The 17,942-nt window shown below is 35.5% G+C and overlaps 2 protein-coding genes across 3 annotated transcripts; both read left to right on the forward strand.

Moving 5' to 3' along the window:
- Positions 1-3,028, forward strand: LOC132634912 (probable aquaporin PIP-type pTOM75). Of its 2 annotated transcripts, none has more exons than XM_060351085.1 (4): positions 1-434; positions 1,016-1,311; positions 2,488-2,632; positions 2,757-3,028. In XM_060351085.1, exons 1-4 carry the CDS (start codon positions 104-106, stop codon positions 2,882-2,884), a joined length of 900 nt encoding a protein of 299 aa, XP_060207068.1. In that variant the 5' UTR covers positions 1-103; the 3' UTR covers positions 2,885-3,028. The 2 variants fall into 2 exon arrangements, with proteins under 2 accessions (XP_060207068.1, XP_060207067.1); XM_060351084.1 differs by having other exon boundaries at positions 3-434; positions 2,488-2,628.
- Positions 3,029-6,438: 3,410 nt separating this feature from the next.
- Positions 6,439-15,599, forward strand: LOC132634911 (short-chain dehydrogenase TIC 32, chloroplastic-like). The gene is made up of 8 exons (XM_060351083.1): positions 6,439-6,812; positions 10,920-11,151; positions 11,323-11,402; positions 12,086-12,239; positions 12,846-12,924; positions 14,379-14,463; positions 14,839-14,885; positions 14,975-15,599. Exons 1-8 carry the CDS (start codon positions 6,707-6,709, stop codon positions 15,137-15,139), a joined length of 948 nt encoding a protein of 315 aa, XP_060207066.1. The 5' UTR covers positions 6,439-6,706; the 3' UTR covers positions 15,140-15,599.
- Positions 15,600-17,942: the final 2,343 nt, after the last annotated feature.

Genomic DNA, 17,942 nt, shown 5'->3' on the forward strand with positions numbered 1-17,942 from the left:
ACTACCCTATCTTTTCTCAGTACCAAACTTGGTTCTTGAACCGTCCACTTACCACAAAGAGAGAAAATAAAAAACTAGAACCTTTAGTGTGCGTGTGAGAAAAATGGCAGAAAACAAAGAAGAAGATGTTAAGCTTGGAGCTAACAAGTATAGGGAAACTCAACCATTGGGTACTGCTGCACAAACTGATAAGGATTACAAAGAGCCACCACCAGCTCCATTGTTTGAACCAGGAGAGTTGTCATCATGGTCTTTTTACAGGGCTGGAATTGCTGAGTTTATGGCAACTTTCTTGTTCTTGTATATCACTATCTTGACTGTTATGGGTCTTAAGAGATCTGATAGTTTGTGTAGTTCAGTGGGTATTCAAGGTGTTGCTTGGGCTTTTGGTGGTATGATCTTTGCTTTGGTCTACTGTACTGCTGGTATCTCAGGTTAGTTTTTTTTTTTTTTTTCCCCTTGAAGTCTTTTGGTTCTTTTAGTTATTATCTTGCTAAAGCTTGTTCCTTTAGCTTTATGCTGTAAAAATTTGACCTTTTTCTTTGAGCAGATTCTTTTATTTTCCTTTATTTTGCTCTATATGTTTGAGCTTGTGTTTACTTATTCTGTTTTGTCAGCTAATTTGATGGATTCTTGAGTATACTCAGCTAAAAGATTCAATCCTTCACTGCTTTAGAGGTTCAAAACATGATATTGTTTCTTAGACATTTTCTTGCTAAAGCTTGTAGTAAAAGTATGACCTTTTGTGGCTAATACTCTTTGTTCACCATAAATGAGCTTTTATTTACTTGATTTGTACATCATACTTTTATCAGGTAATTTAATGGATTCTTGAGTATACTCACGAAAAGATTCCAATTTTTCTCTGTTTTGAAGTTCAAAATATGCTACAATTGGTTTACTTTCTGTTTAAATCTCAAATTTGGTGCCTTTTGTACTTTGATTTGGCTTTTTTTTGCACATATGGGTTTACGTATCTCTAAAACTGAGTTCTGTATGTTTTGAAATCAAACAGGAGGACACATCAACCCAGCTGTGACCTTTGGACTGTTCTTGGCAAGGAAATTGTCCTTGACCAGGGCTGTTTTCTACATAGTGATGCAATGCCTTGGTGCAATCTGTGGTGCTGGTGTTGTGAAGGGCTTCATGGTGGGACCATACCAAAGACTTGGTGGTGGTGCTAATGAAGTTCAACCTGGTTACACCAAAGGTGATGGTCTTGGTGCTGAAATTATTGGCACCTTTGTCCTGGTTTACACTGTTTTCTCTGCTACTGATGCCAAGAGAAATGCCAGAGACTCTCATGTTCCTGTAAGTTTTCCAACTTGTAATCTCAAGATTAACATGTTTTTAGTTCAAATATTATTATTACTTCTTTGTGATATCAATCATGGAATTTACATGTTAGTTCTAAGTTTCATTTGACCTTTTACTAGTGAACTTTTTGTTGTAGTGGGAGGTTGATAATTTGGATGTAGATTCTGCTAGATCTCTTTTTACCACACTTCCCTTTATGAAGGATAGCTTTTATGAAAAGGTTTTTTTGGGAAGGAGGAGCAGTAGGGGTGGGTGCGTGAATTGGTGTTAGGATAGAGTTTAACTTTTTACACTATCAAGATAACTGTGACTCGTTATCAAAAGATAACTGTAGGTACTGTTCATATAATAAGTGAAAAATAAGAGTTTATACATTAACTATGTAAATCGTTTTTTGAAGCTGTTATTAGGTCACCTAGTTGACTCAAACTATCTATAATGTTGACAAAAAGACACTATTTATAAAAAGTGGGATTAAATACAACTTTGAAATAGAATAAATTACACTGTAGGTGTTTGTAAAAGTTACTTTAGTTCCTTCAGGACAAGTGGTCTTACTTTTTGGTATAGCTAGCAAAATGATGGTCATGCTAGCATGTGGCATGTCTTTATCATCGAGTGCTTTTAGTTGGAGGGTTATATCACGGGGACCCCATGTCATTGACACATATGTTGTGGGCCTAATTTAGGCTGAAGATAGTGATGTTCATGTGATAAGTTACTGTGTAAGTGTGTCATAACTTGTAATCCAGTGATTCACCATGTCAGAATGTTGTGGTCCTAACTGTATCGTGTGTTGAAAAGGAAATCACAAATATTTTCATAAAGGTAAATCAAAATTGATTTGAGAGGCTAAAAGGTTGATCACTTGTGAAATTTTTTTGGAACTTTTCTGGATTGACACAATTTAGACATGTTTACAAAATTATTTGCCACTCTTAGCTCACTATAAAGTAAACATTTTTATATTATCAGCGTATATCTGGATTGACACAATTTAGACATGTTTACAAAATTATTTGCCACTCTTAGCTCACTATAAAGTAAACATTTTTGTATTGTCAGCGTATATAAGTTAAAAAAATTTTGTAAACATTTTTATATTGTTAGCGTATATAAGTTAAAAAATTCATGACGATGTCGTTCTGAAAATTTTGCATGGTATTGCAGATTTTGGCACCGCTTCCCATTGGATTCGCGGTGTTCTTGGTTCATTTGGCCACCATTCCCATCACCGGAACTGGCATCAACCCCGCCAGGAGTCTTGGAGCTGCTATCATCTACAACACCGATGCAGCATGGGATGACCACGTAAGAAACATTTCTTTAGCTCGACGACTATCACCGTTATTTAAACAAAAAAAAAAAAAAAACATTTCTTGCTTGTGCCATGTTTAAGCAAAACTAACAAGGGGTTATTTTTGGTTGACTATCAACAGTGGATCTTCTGGGTTGGACCATTCATTGGAGCTGCTCTTGCTGCAGTTTACCACCAAATGATCATCAGAGCCATGCCATTCCACAAGTCTTAAGTTTCTTCATGAAACATCTTTCTGGATTCTCATGAGTGTTACCTTTTTTGGTTAAAATTTTCATTCTCCTTGTATTTGTAATGTGGATTTTCTTCTGTTAAGACATGTCTATTATGTGTGTAAATTATCAGGTTATGTTGTACTTGTACCCTATCAATGAAGGTTCTTTATTTTATCCATTTAGAACTTTCCCCCACGCCCCACCCCCCCACCCCCACCCCGGTGCGCGCCTATTTTGCCGTTATTTATGTGCCATAGAGTAGGGTAGAGGTAGCAAAGTTGGCAATGATGGTGTGTTATAGTCATTCTAATTAGCCCCATGGCATTTGATGGATGTATGGGTGTTTTACAGCCATTCTAGTTAGCCCCATTGCACTCTAGGGTGAGGTCCCCAGGATGGACCATTCCTACCCCTTGATAGAAATAGCTCATGTACTTGCACTCTAGGGTGAGGTCCCCCAGGATGGACCATTCCTACCCCTTATTAGAAAATAGCTCATATAAAAATACACTCTAGGGGGGGGGGGGTCTAGTTGTGAATGAAGCTGTTAAAAATCATGAGTTTAAATTTCATTCAACAGGTAAAAAAAACACGGGTTCATATTTCATTCATCACAAATTTAAGTTTTGGTGAACAAATTTATCGGATATCTATGGTGGCAAATACGAGAACTAGGAGCATTTTTCATTTTTCATATTTCTTATTAAGAGGGTGAAACGACACCAACTAGCTTATTATCTTTTGGTGATAAAATATTAAGATAAAAAAATTGGAGTTTGTCTAGTCACATAGGTTAAGCCGGTGAATTGCTGGGTCGGTAGGAACTCTATTTCAGTCTAATTGTTATAGATTTTGGTTTATTTATGGTGAATTTAAAATTATGGTAATATATGATTTGTAGTTATATTAGAATAGGGTTATTATATTAGATTAAAGCAAGGAAGACCTTACTTTGTATATAAGGAGATTATTTTGATGAATGAAAAACAAGTTAAAGTTTTATACACCGTCGGTGTATAAGATTTTTTATACCATCAATCAATTCGAAAGATAAACATGGTAACTTTCTTAAGTAGTTAAATACTATACCTTTTTTAATATAATTATAATTACGGCAAAAAACAATAAATACAAGTTGAGTCCTTTTTGCACTCTAATCAAAATTAGTACCTAGTTGTGTTCTTAACCAAATTTATTTCCTTCTCTTAAGTTTGAAATTTTTCACGTTTTGCTCAACAACTCAGAAGTAATTCTTCGCTTCTTAAATAATTTCTTAGTTTTCGTTGCTTCTTTTCAATGTGACACTAAGTCAATTCATGATCATGACAAACAACAACAAGAATGTTACACTGACAGTGTACATAACTTAAATTCATGAAAAACAGAATAATTCTCTCATTATTCTCGTCTCTCTAAATTTTCGTCCCTGTCTCGATTTTAACAATATACACTTGGTGAATAATAGGATATTAATTCATATACAATTTTTCACTTAATTAAATATTAAAATTACAGTATTTACGATAAATGTAATTCCTGATATGCGATTTATGTACTTCTTTGAGTTCCATAAACAATTTTCATACTTAATGGCCTTCACTACTCTTTTATTACTTGAAGCCTAATCACTTTCTGAGTTCCTGAATTCTATCTTGTTGAACTGGATGCATCCAGATGTGACTTATTGAATTTCACAATGTTTGAATAGACAAGGTAACTTTAAAAAACAACAGAAGTTCACAATTTTAAAGGAGGAATTAGTTGGAGTTATTAATTTAAAATAATAACCTCACGTCTTTCTTTCCCTACTCGTAGTCCTAGATAAAAAGTTAAGATACAAAATAAAGATGAGGGATTGGAAATAAAAATAAAAATGATCCTTATGCGGCCTTTAAGGCAAATATAATAATATATCCTTCAACCAAAAAACGAAAAGGTAAAAGGTGCAAAATATACCTTTTAATTTTGCGATTTAAAATAGATATATTTTTTATTAAAAATGGTGTAAATATACTCCTATCGTTATAAAATGGTGTAAATATTTTTTTTTTGCTGACGGATTTTTTTAATCGTTTAATTTATTTTTTAATTAAAAAAAATATCACTCGGCTTTAAAAAAAAGTCTATCTATTTTTTTTTTGAGTAGGCATATTCTACGGCCATATGATAATTATTTTCCTGGTGGGTTGTGTCTAATTCGCTTAAAAAAATGGATAGACTTATTTTTTTTAAAGCCATGGAGATATTTTTTTAAATAAATCAGACCTAACCCACTAGGATTTTTTTTTTTTATCATGTGGTGTTAGAAAAATATGTCTACTAAAATAAAAAAAAAAGTAGATTTTTGTTAAGCCACATGACATTCTTTTTTAATTAAAAAATAAGCTAAATGATTTTTTTTTAAAATTTCATTAGCGAAAAGGGTATATTTACACTATTTGTGTAAGGGCAGAGGTATATTTACACTATTTTGTAACGACAAGGGTATATATACACTATTTTTTTAACGGGGGTTTATCTGCTCTAAATCGCAAAGTTGAGGGGTATATTTGCACCTTTGCCTAAAAGGAAAAAAGATTTTGGAGTTAAATTCAAGTTTTAAAAGGCCTTCACGTATTTCTAATTGCAATGGAAGATTATTGTGATCGTTAATAATTTCTTTTTGTAATTTCCAAAAACACAATTTATTTTCTAAATAGATCATGAAATTGAGTTCTATTTAACTACAAATATTAAATATTATGATCTGCTCTTGCTTTATTTTCAAGAAGGCCATAACCAACAATAACAATTTTCACTTCATATTGATACTTATACATTATACCCTCCCCAGACCCCAAGATGTGGAATTTCACTGGGCTGTTGTTGTTGTAGTATTGATACTTATATATACCTTCTAAATGATTTACTAGTTGAGAATCTTTTACTAATGTTAATTTGCAGAAGTTAAATTTTAATAGTAATAGAATCCAAGTTGTAAATTTATAATGCCTTTTTAATATCAATTAGTTATTATGATTACCGCCGAGAGGGGTTCCTCAAATAGTAAGCACTCTCTCCAAGGAAGCAAAACGGGACCTCTGGGGGAGGGATTAAAAATAAAGAGAAAAAAAGTTATTATGTTTACTTAATTATTATTTGAAAAAGGCTCAAATATGCCATTGAACTATCGGAAATGATTCATTTATGTCACTCATTAATAGTTTGACTCATTTATGCAATCGCCGTCACCAAAATGGCTCATCTATGCCATCGCCGTTACCAAAATGACTCATTCATGAATTTTTTTATTAACACCGGTTTTACAATACCAGATATGACACGGCCTGCAATTAGAGGTCTACATTGTTTAATTAAATCAGCCCAATTTTAAATCCCAAATCAATTAAAAATCCCCGACCCAAATTAATAAAAAATGGCATGAATAAGCCATTTTGGTAACAGTGATGACATAAATGAATCAAACTATTGGTAAGTGATATAGATGAGCCAATTTTGATAGTTCGATCATATATTTGAGCTTTTTCTGATTATTATTTAAACCTTATCATGGAGATTTGTATTATGTAAATGTCATAATAATGCTATGTCGGTAGTGGTTATTTTGCGTGCATTCCACCTTAAAAAGAAACAAATTAGTGGATCATTGCATTGCCCTTTTTCCCTTCCTTGATTCATGTGTATTTACAACATTGGTTTAATCATTTTCTGTCGTCTTTACTCTTTACAACATAACGCAATACCACTATTTATATTATCATATTCATAGGAACAAGATATTACAGTTGTTTTCTTGATCTGTCACTAATCTACAAATTAATCCCCCAAGAAAATTTAGAGCTAAGAATTTTAAAACATGTGGTTATTTGGAAGAAAAGGAGCATCAGGGTTCTCTACTTCATCTACTGCTGAACAAGTTACTCATGGAATTGATGCTACTGGCCTCACTGCCATTGTTACAGGTTCACCTATTTTCCTTCTTTGAAGTAATTTTTGTTTATTTAAAAATGGGGTTGTTCTTTCAGTTGACTCTAATTGTTGTGCAGTTTATAATTTACTTTTTATGTGGAGAATACTGTATTGTAACGAACCAACTAACAAGAAAGAGTCACATGCCTCAAATAACACTACTAGTTCTCCAGTTTATAGTTTATGGCGATATAAAAAAGAGAACTTGTGCCTATTTTGTACTCCCTCCGTCCCAATTTATGCGATGTAGTTTGATTGAATATGGAGTTTAAGAAATAAAGGAATATTTTTGAATTTTATGGTCTAAAATAAGTCAAAGATATTTGCGTGGATATTAATCGCGTAAAAAGTTAAATTATTATCAAACAAGAAAATATATTATTCTTTTTTAAACAAACTGAAAAAAAAAAGTTTAGCACTGGGACAGAGGGAGTATTATGTTTGTCGCAAATGAACTTGGCCTAAGTTACCAAAGCATGGATCTTTCCTAGCCCGTGTAAAGGAGAAGGGTTGTAAAGTTAGTCCAACTAGCTCTGTACATCTTGTAAAAAAGAAAGAGAATGAATAAGATTCTCTTAGCTTACTCACAAGGATCTCAAAAATTAATTGTCCACAACTGTTTATGTCTCTCTCTCTCTCTTTTTTTTTTTAATCTTTTTTACTGAAGAAGGGGTGCAGCACCGAGATTTATGTCTCTAGCTTGACCACTTGATGAATTCTGGGGGGAAGTGGGGTAAATGGCTGATACTATTGAAAGATTCCTCTTGGTCCCTTTAGTTTGAATTGTTGTACTTATTGTGTTTGTTGGTATAAACTCGGGCTAAGTATCCAAAGCAAGGCCTTTTCCTAGCTCTGATAAAGGAGAAGGATTGTGGTAGGATGAAAAAAAGAACAGATGATAAAAATGATAAAATAAATAAAGGGATTTTGGATAGGGTGGCCATTGTCAAAATAGTGTATATGAAGAATCGTCAGAAGAAACCTGTTTGACGGTGTTCAATATTGCTATGAAAGCGGGATAAACATAGAGGACTCATATAGCTGAATCTAACCAGCTCGGAATTGAGGTGTAGTTAATTGACTGTATTTCTTGATATAACTAATAGAAGTGGACAAGACTGTTTCTTCGTGAAGACTATTTCTTGTATTCGGGAAATGCATGAATGCTTCGTTCATCATCATCATTCCTAAACGGGAGGGAGCTACGAGCATGAAGGACTATAGACCTATTAGTTTAGTGGGGAGCATCTATAAGATCATTTCTAAGGTTATTAGAGTTAAGAAGGTTCTGGAAAAAACTGTTTCTACTTCACAGAATGCTTTTGTGGAGGGCAGACAAATATTGGATGCTGCCTTGGTGGCTATTGAAGTGGTGGATTCTAGAAGGAAGCAAGGAGTGCCATGTGTGTTGTGTAAAATCGATCTTGAGAAGCCTATGATCATGTGAATTGGGGCTTCCTAGACTCCATTATGTTACAAATAGGGTTCGGGGAAAGGTGGAGGAAATGGATCTATTTTTGCATCTCTTCGGCAAGATTTTGTGTTGGTGAATAGTAACCCATGTGATTTTTTTGGGAGCTCGAGGGTTTGAGACAAGGGGACCCTCTTTCTCCAATGTTGTTCATTTTAGTTATGGAAGCTTTGAGTAGGATGATGGATAGGGCTGTTGCGGGAAGTACTTGAAGGTCTTTAATGCTGCAGTGGGGGGTGCAGGGACAGTCTCGGTGACTCACTTGTTATTTGCGGATGATACTTTGGTCTTTTGTGATGCAGATGAGACTCAGCTGGATTATTTAGGCCAAGTTCTTATATGGTTCCAAGCGGTGTCCGGTCTCAAAATCAACTTGAGTAAGTGTGAAATCATACCGGTTGGGGAGGTGCATGATATTGGAGCGCTAGCTCTAGTGTTGAATTGTAGAGTCGGGGCCCTTCCGATTACCCATCTTGGAGTACCCTTAGGTGCTTCGAACAAGGATATTGCAGTGTGGAATCCAGTTATTTTGAGCGGTGTCCGATCTCAAAATCAACTTGAGTAAGTGTGAAATCATACTGGTTGGGGAGGTGCATGATATTGGAGCGCTCGCTCTAGTGTTGAATTGTAGAGTCGGGGCCCTTTTGATTACCCATCTTGGAGTACCCTTAGGTGCTTCGAACAAGGATATTGCAGTGTGGAATCCAGTTATTTAGAGGGTTGAGAAAAGACTAGCAGGGTGGCAGAAAAGATATTTGTCTAAAGGAGGAAAGGAAGTGCTGATTAAGAGTACTCTCTCGAGTATTCCCACTTACTAGTTACTATATGTCTTTGTTTCTTGCTCGAACTGTGCTCACTGAAAAATTGGAAAGGTTTCAAAGAAATTTTCTGTGGGATGCGGCGGATGGGGCAAGGAATTTCACTTGGTGCGTTGGGAGACTGTTACATCTCCTTAAAAATAGGGAGGCCTCGGGATTATAGACTTGAAAGCCTTAAATAAAGCTCTTATGGGTAAATGGTTGTGGAGGTTTGGAGTGGAGACACAAGCTTTGTGGAGGGGGGTCTTAAAGGAAAAATATGGATTATAGAAGGAGGGTGGAGAACTAGGGACATCACTATGCTTTTTGGGTGTGGCTTGTGGAGGAATATTTTGAAGGGACGGGATGTTTTTTGGGGAAACATCTCATTCAAGGTTGGAGGTGGGGAGAGGATAGATTTTTAGGGACATAGAAGGTGTGGGGATGTGGTTTTGAAAGATGAATTCCAGAGTTTGTACAAAATTTCTTGCCAAAGAGGGATGGCTATTCAACAAATTAGGGGGATACAAGATGGAGAGTGCTTTTGGGATCTAAGATTCAGGAGGGATTTTAATGACTGGGAAGTAGTCGAACTCCAAAGATTGCTAGCTTCACTCCATAGCTAAGTCACTCCGAGCACTAATCTAGATGCTTGGTGGTGGAAATTGGGGAATAATGGTGTGTTCTCTGTGAAGACCTTATATGAGAAACTTTTGGTTAGGGAGGAGCAAGTGTTTCCATGTAATGCAATTTGGATTTCAAAAGTGTCGAGGAAGGTGTGTTTTTTTACTTGGTTAGCCGCTAAAGGGGCAATTCTGACAGCAGAAAACCTGAGAAAGCGAAAGGTGGTATACGTCAGTTGGTGCTACATATGCAAGGAGACGGGTGAGGACGTGAATCATCTTCTTCTACATTGCGGTTTGACTATGAGGTTATGGTGGGATATGTTTAGGTGGTTTGGTACTCCTTGGGTGATGCCAAATACTGTGAAGGAGTTGATGGCCAGTTGGAAGAGCGGGAGGAGGAGGAGAAGGCGAATGGCGTGGAAAGTCGTTCCACTTGCGGTGATGTGGGTAGTTTGAAAAGAGAGAAATAGGAGAACTTTTGAATGAGAGTAGAGGCGAGCTTCCCCCAGTTAAGTAGTAGTCTTAGGTCCCTTATTGCTTTTTGGAGCACTCAAAAAGTTCCTGTTGTATAGATGATTGGGTGGATTTTGCAGAGAATCATGTGTTTTTGTAGATGCTTTACCTTTTGGTATACCACTTGTATACGGCCGATTTGGCCTTGTTTATGAAAGAAATACGTTACCTGATCCCAAAAAAAAAAAAAAAACTATTAGAAGTTAAATGTGTATCAATGGCAAGAGATGATCATCTGAAAATTTATTAACAGAGTTTCAAGATTACTTTTTTGTACTTGTTGACCCTTTTTTTTTTTCAAGACTGCAATTGGATGATAGTAATTTATCACTGGCATGGGAAGTTTTGAAATGGGGAGTCCATGATTTTTATGTTGATTTACATTAAAGAAATCAGAAAGAGATCTTTGAAATTATCAAGTTAAATCGCCCGTTTCAAGAAAGAAAATAGCAGCTTATTTCATCTCATCTCCCATAAAATTCCTTGTTGTGCATGGTAAAGAGAGTGAAATCACCATCTTTCTGGAATAGAAGACTCCTATCTACTTTTCTTTTATGTTTCATAACTACTAAGAAGTTTAAAATCTACTGGTTTCAAGAGTAAGTTTATTTGAGGTAGAGCTTCGTATTGCTTTTCGGGCTTTTAAGGTCATTTGGCAATTGGATGATGATTTTCCCGATTTATAAATTTCAGGAGCATCAAGTGGTATTGGTGCAGAAACAACGCGTGTCCTTGCAATGCGAGGGGCACATGTAGTAATGGCGGTTCGCAATGTAAAAAGTGGTGCAGAAGTAAAAGAAAGTATTCTTAAAGAGATTCCTCATGCCAAAATTGATGTAATGGAGTTGGATCTCGGTTGTATGGCATCTGTTAGGAAGTTTGCATCAGAATATAACTCTTTTGGCTATCCTCTGAACATCCTAATGTAAGAAAACATTCCTTTAACTGTTTCACGAGTACAACACAAGGTCATAATTGGATTTTTGCGTTCATCTTTGGTTCATTGGTATTGCTTGGAATGAACATCCTGTCTGCTCTGCTTTCCACCTGAATGCATGAATATTAAGATATTAAATACCTCTTTTATTTTTTGAAGCAACAATGCAGGGGTTATGGCTCCACCATTTATGCTTTCTCAAGACAACATTGAATTACAGTTTGCAACTAATCATCTAGGTACATGAGTTTATACCTTATGCTTTTTTTTAAACCCCTTCCTAGTAGCTTCCCCCCTTTTCACTCCCTTGGTGACTTGAACCCACAACCTTAAGGTTGGAAGTGGAGGGTGCTTACCACCTGAGCAACCCACTCTTGTCAGTTTATATGTTATGCTTGTTTAAGATATCTTAGTTAGAGGGAGAGTATTCACATTCTTCATCAAGATTTTTCACCATATACTGCCATTTCTTGACTTGTACAATACAAGGACCCCTTTTCCGGGCTTTGGCATTTCATCATTTTGTTTTGCTATTATTTTATGAAAATGGCATAATGTGCAGAGGTATAAGATCTTTACATCAATCTTTACTTGTTTTCTTATGTTTTTCTTTTCCCCCTTTTTTTTAAGAAAAATTGTTTTTCCTTAATCCACTCTAACTTGCCCATTGGTTTTCAAGATTCCAAAAGTAGGACTTGCAAACTGTGTGATGGAGATGTTGTGTTGCAATAGATGGTTGAATCTTAAATCCCATTATGTTTTTTATTGGATGTCAAAACTGAAGTGCAACTTCAAGTACCTAGTCAGCTAATGTCATGTGGACAGCTGTGTGTTTTCTTCTCTTGGGATTGTTTTGCTCTAATAGGATTGTTTCAGGAAATATCATTTGCTTTCACCAATATAAGACTTAATGTTTTTGCAGGTCACTTTCTTTTGACAAATCTTTTGCTACAGAACCTGAAAAATACAGCTCAAGCGAGCCATAAAGAAGGAAGGATTGTTAATGTTTCATCAATGAATCATCGATTTACATACCGTGAAGGAATTCGCTTTGACAAAATCAATGACAAAGATAGGTACTTTGCGGTTGCCATCTTCATATACTTACTCTTCTTCAATATGTCTTTGTTTACATATTTACAGATTTTAAGGATATAACATGGACATAACTAAATCTGGAGTCTGAAATTGGAATTATAATATGAAGACTGGTCCAAAAACGGGGTTATATGTTACATTGGTTAAAAAATTAGAAGTTACCCATTTGTCTGGATTACACACCAATATGTGGCAAGGTTCTTTAATAATAAAAAAAAATGTGGCAAGTGCTATGATTTATCAAAAGTAGACATTATTTTGGTAAAATCGGGAACAAAAACAATATTAATTCTTCATTTAATCTTCTGCTTTTCTTGCTATACTAGGTTTTTCAATATTGCATGTCATCATTGATGCCTCAAGTTTTTGTACTTGTGAAACAACATGGTATTTGTTGGTTGATGAATGTATAGTTGTCAGTTTTACTTCAAAACCTGTCCTGCAAGTAGGGCAGTATAAAACTAAAAATCATAACAGCCAAACAGAATGGATAACCAAGTACCACACATTATATTCAGGATCTGGCAGTGGATACTTTCTTTGCACAAGAGGTGTGACATTAATGTTTATTTGTGTATTTCCAGTTACTCTGCAATACTTGCTTATGGACAGTCAAAGCTTGCTAATATCTTACACTCTAATGAACTTGCAAGGTATTTCAAGGTAAACTATTGTCTTCTTTGTATTGAAACTTCTCTTTATTTCTGCGACTGGTTACTTATTGAACATTTTAATATCCAGAGGAAACATTTTATTTGCAATAATTCAGATTTTATGTCCCTATCCAGTGTTCTTCGCACCCAGTGACAGTTTCAAAGAAGAATTACTGTTTAATTTACAAGGAACGTACATTTGAACAGTTTCCACCATTATATACAAGTTTTTGTTTGTTATTAAAATGTAGGAACTAAAGGAATTCTTGGATTGCATCTATCCAATTGCTTTTGCTTTCCCTTATTTTCAAGCAGCTGCTGTCTAGCTGGGGCAGCATGTTGCTATGTTGTAGCTATATATTTTGGTTCATTCTTGACATAATAAATAGATGGATCGCCCTTTCCTGTCCTGGAAGTTGATCCCCATTGCCCACAACGGGAGTATCACAAACAATCTTGCATCCTGTGTATTATTTTATCAACATCTCAGTTTAAATTTTGACCTCGATAGTTCTCTCCAGAAGTTAGGGTGCATTGCTCCAGACAATATAAGGAGACCACAACCCATTCCTCAACCCATATGGGACTTAACACTCCCCCGTGCGCTCAAGATTGGACACTAGAGCGTGGATAACATAACACGGGGGCCCAACATTGAGAAACACAACAACAGGGTTTGATGAGTCTGACTTTAATACTATGTGAAAATAATGGATTGAGGGGAGAAAGACCATATACGGAGAAAACAACCCATTTCCTCCACCGATATCTTAACAGTCTAGAACCGAGTGTATTCTTAATAACCTTCCAAATAATTCTCATGATACCTTGTTTTGTTATTTGTTTTACCTGGTCAGTTTTTGCAAGAAATTTGTAGTTCTCATTGCTGAACTATATACATGAGTGACCATGTGAGACTGCAGTTCAATGTTAGCTAATTCCTCATTGGATCTATACTTGTGAGTTTCTTGTTTCCTTGATTAGGTGCCTGGATCGTCTCTCTGCTTAATAGCCCAAAAAAGATACAAAGATGACTAAATTTCCCAAAAGTGGTTCATAACTGGCTCAAGAAATCATGAATTCACCTATTCCTGTGACTATTCTATCTCAAGCCTCAACATGTGATTGTTTGGTGATCAGAGGTGGATTAGCAAGCTTACTGTTCATGTTTCTGTTGTTATTAGTCGGACCGCTATGCCGAGATGATATTGCTACTATCATGTTATAGAAACTTGACATGAGACATACCCATCCAAGGGAACATTGGCAGTCAAAAATGAAAGTATGAGTTTATGTTCAAGAGGCCTAGGCACTTATAACATTGTTAATTCCCTGGAAGCGTCACTACTAATTCTTTTAAAATGACGTTTAGGCTACTTATCCCAGAAGGCATGCAGTCTGATGAAGTGGATCGCACTACGACTTGCTAAGCATAATCTCTAAATACTTGTCTTACCTGCGCAGGAGGAAGGAGTTGAGATAACTGCTAATTCACTTCACCCAGGGGCAATTAATACCAATCTCTTGCGTCACCAGAATTTGGTTGAAGGTAAATTTTTTAAATCTTCCATTGATTGGTTCTTACTATTCTAATGACATATTTCATGAAATTGTTTCCTAGAATGCTATAAAATTTTTATACCAAGATTAAATTTCCTTATCCCTCAAACTATACTACCCCTTATCGGTATATGAAATGGAACAAGAAATGAAGAAAAGTAATTTCATTCATGAACTTTAATTTAATTAATTGGTAAAGAACTTAGTAGGACAAAACCATTTATGGATATAAGATCCTTCTAGGGTGCCATACACTAGATCATGAGTTCCACCATGCAAAGCATATACAAAGTTTAGAACCTCAACATGACCTAATATTGGTAAATTTAATATTAGTTAATGTTTTGTTTTCGACCCCTTGCAGGTATAGTTAACTGGATCGGCAAATACTTCATTAAAGACATTCCACAGGTGGGTAGTTTCTGGCAAATATAAGATATATAACCGTCTGCGACAAGATTTTGCCTTTGCTTCCTCATATACTTGTCTCTTAATTCTAGGGAGCAGCAACTACATGCTATGTGGCTTTACATCCTCAGGTGAAGGGAATAAGTGGTGAATACTTTTCGGACAGCAATATTGCTGCACCAACTTCTCAAGCTAAAGATGTAGAGTTGGCAAAGAAACTCTGGGATTTCAGCCTGAATTTGACAAAACCTCAATAAAAACAATGTTTAATATTGGTTTCTGATTCCTTATCATCATTGGTTTCTGCACGCCTTGACTGTTTTTGGTTGGGGTGCAGGGCAGTGGACTACTGAGAGTAGAATGATGTTTATCTTATCATATACTCAGTGTAATTGACTATGCCAAATCACTTTATCTTGTTTTTGTACAACTATGCCGAGAAATGGAGCATATTCTTGCAGCTCAGAGAGTTTTAAGGATTCACTGGGGTCAGATAAAAATACCCAATCCTTGAGGTTTGTGCTTGAATATTGGGTGCAAAGCATTACACCTGCAGAAAACTTGAAGTTCTTGGTAATGGAGACGTGTATTCTTGACCTTCTTGATATAGCCTTATAGCTTCTTTTCACCAAAAGTTCATCAGTATGCTTGTATGTGTCTGCAACCATTTGTAACTTCTATTCAGTTTCCATCTAGATCTTGTGGAGTTATATTGGATATCCGATGTTACATTTTGTACCTTGCTAAAAAAGACCTATCCTTGTTTATCAATCAGACATTATTTAACCACATCCAGTTCTCTCGATACGTTTCTCAAGAAACACATATGTTTTGGGTGGAATTCTTCTCCCTACTAACAAAATGATCTGGACTATTGTAACATAATAAATAGAACACATGTTTGCTAAGAAATAGTCCCCCTTGTTTTTCACATCCAATATGGTAGAGTTCGAAACAGCTATTTAGCAACCTGATAGAACGAAGCAACTTGATAGAACGAAAAGGGCTGTAGGCTGAACAAAGGTTGTATGGACATGTATGAAGATGTTTTTGAGCAGTTTAGAATAAAAATCAACTGACGGATGTAAAAGCCATCATCAGTCAAACGTGCTTCTCCAACTTACAGATGATAAAAAATGAACCCACATTCAACTTCAAAGTTTGCAATATGGTTGAAAATTGGATTAAAGCGGGTTTCATTGCTCGGACTCTTCAAGAATATCGAAGGGTTAGTGTCCACTATTAGAAACAGAGGTTTTTTCCACCTACATTTAGTGGAAAATTTGTACTACAAAACATGATTTTTCCACCTTATTCCTACCGAACTAGCTCACTGAGAAAATGCATGGTGGTAAACAGATTCCCATTGAAATGCTTGGAAATTTTCTAATTTTTCCATGTGAAAACCCTACATTTTTTTTCCCACCGACATTCAGTGGGAAATAGCCACTAATCATTTCCCAGTGGGAAATTCAATGAGAAGATAGAGATTTTCTAGTAGCGGTTGGATACTCCAAAAGTAGTGCATTTTTTAAGTATCGGACACAGGTGCGATAACATCTTTAGAGAGTCCGATCCACATAGGCTTTCAAGGAACCATAATACAAGATAGATACAATGAGAGAGCTTTACTATGAACAATTACCAAAAAAACATTCTCAAGCAAGCCTGAGATTCCCAACTAAAATAATTGGCTGAACCTAACCATTAACAACCCCTAATAATCAGTATGAAGAGAATTCGAAGTAATTACCTACTAGAAGTGTCTTCCATTCTAAAACAAAACAATGTTGTAAACGAAAATGTAATTAATTTTCGTTTTCTAATTAATTAACTGGGTCTAAAAGCTGCTTCTTCTTTTTCTTTTCTTTTTATGTTTCTATGTGCGATTTCTTTTGAGAATAATCTTTTTTATAATGAAAAAAAATTAAACTGAAAGACATGTAGATTCAAAAAGTAGAAAAAAAACCCAACTGTTTAAAGACTATTGTGCTCTATCGTTACCTCCCATGCTATTGGCACCCTGTGTTAGTTATTCAATAAAATAAATGTGAAATTGCATGACATTTGTGTGTATGATAAACAAAGGAGTCTATGACATTCTATCCCGGAAAGTGATTTAATTTCCATGCTATTAGCCTGAGAAACCTACTCGTTACATGCATTTGGCAATCTTGAAAGGCACTATTAATAGAGGCAAAGGTAGTTTCTCTTTTAACATACTTCCACTTTTATTTTAACAATCAAATTACCATCATATGTGGTATGTACTTCAAAGACCATACATTTTGTAAGATGTCAGTAAAATCAAGGTTAAATTGCAAAGAGTTTTCCCTGATTGCAATTGCATCTCACAGAATGTTGGGGGTCTCTGGAATACATACTTCACTAAATGGTACTCCCTCTGGATAAAAAAGAGTGTCCAGTTATCAAATCAAGAAAGATTTAACCTTATTTGTCCAGATTTACTCCTATTAAGTGCTATGTGATCAAATCCCAATACCTATTTAATAAGGGGCAATTTAATCAAATTACCTTCTTCTATTTTTCCTCTAAGAGTTACTATTTTTTTAAGGGGTGTGCAAATGGGTAAGTGGACACTCTTTTTGATCCGGAGGGAGTAGTTTGCTTGGCAGCTAGTTCGTGACAAACATAATGATATCCGTCAAAATTAATATATACAATTACCAAGTAGCTCTCCATGCTAACTTTCCAGCAATGTATAAAGTCTTCAAGTATGTATGCAAGGATGATACGTATTTGATTTGAACCATACTAGAGCTCTTGATAATTTTGTGCCAGTTCCTGCAGACGCATTTGAATCGCAACAAGGACTCCACTGGCAACTCAATTATTTGAAGAACACAAACTATACTCACAAGTCACAACCCATCACCTCATTCCGATCAGCAATGCTGATATTTCCACAGAATTAAAAGCTTGTAGAAAACTATTTATTCTGTCAACAGCAATATTAATCCACTTTAAGTTGTGAAATTTACCAAGAATATTAATTGGCACCTTTAATACTGAATGTAAGTAGTAAAAAAGGATACACGT

The sequence above is a fragment of the Lycium barbarum genome, chromosome 4 (genome assembly GCF_019175385.1).
Source record: "Lycium barbarum isolate Lr01 chromosome 4, ASM1917538v2, whole genome shotgun sequence".
Taxonomy (NCBI): domain Eukaryota; kingdom Viridiplantae; phylum Streptophyta; class Magnoliopsida; order Solanales; family Solanaceae; genus Lycium; species Lycium barbarum.

What these genes read in the sequence shown, in the direction of transcription:
- LOC132634912 (XM_060351085.1), top strand. Translation starts at nt 104, where the DNA reads ATGGCAGAAAACAAAGAAGAAGATGTTAAGCTTGGAGCTAACAAGTAT. An exon ending in CTGTACTGCTGGTATCTCAG is followed by an intron (nt 435 to 1,015) that starts GTTAGTTTTTTT and finishes GAAATCAAACAG; the next exon opens with GAGGACACATCAACCCAGCT. An exon ending in CCAGAGACTCTCATGTTCCT is followed by an intron (nt 1,312 to 2,487) that starts GTAAGTTTTCCA and finishes ATGGTATTGCAG; the next exon opens with ATTTTGGCACCGCTTCCCAT.
- LOC132634911 (XM_060351083.1), top strand. Translation starts at nt 6,707, where the DNA reads ATGTGGTTATTTGGAAGAAAAGGAGCATCAGGGTTCTCTACTTCATCT. An exon ending in TCACCAGAATTTGGTTGAAG is followed by an intron (nt 14,464 to 14,838) that starts GTAAATTTTTTA and finishes GACCCCTTGCAG; the next exon opens with GTATAGTTAACTGGATCGGC. An exon ending in TCATTAAAGACATTCCACAG is followed by an intron (nt 14,886 to 14,974) that starts GTGGGTAGTTTC and finishes TCTTAATTCTAG; the next exon opens with GGAGCAGCAACTACATGCTA.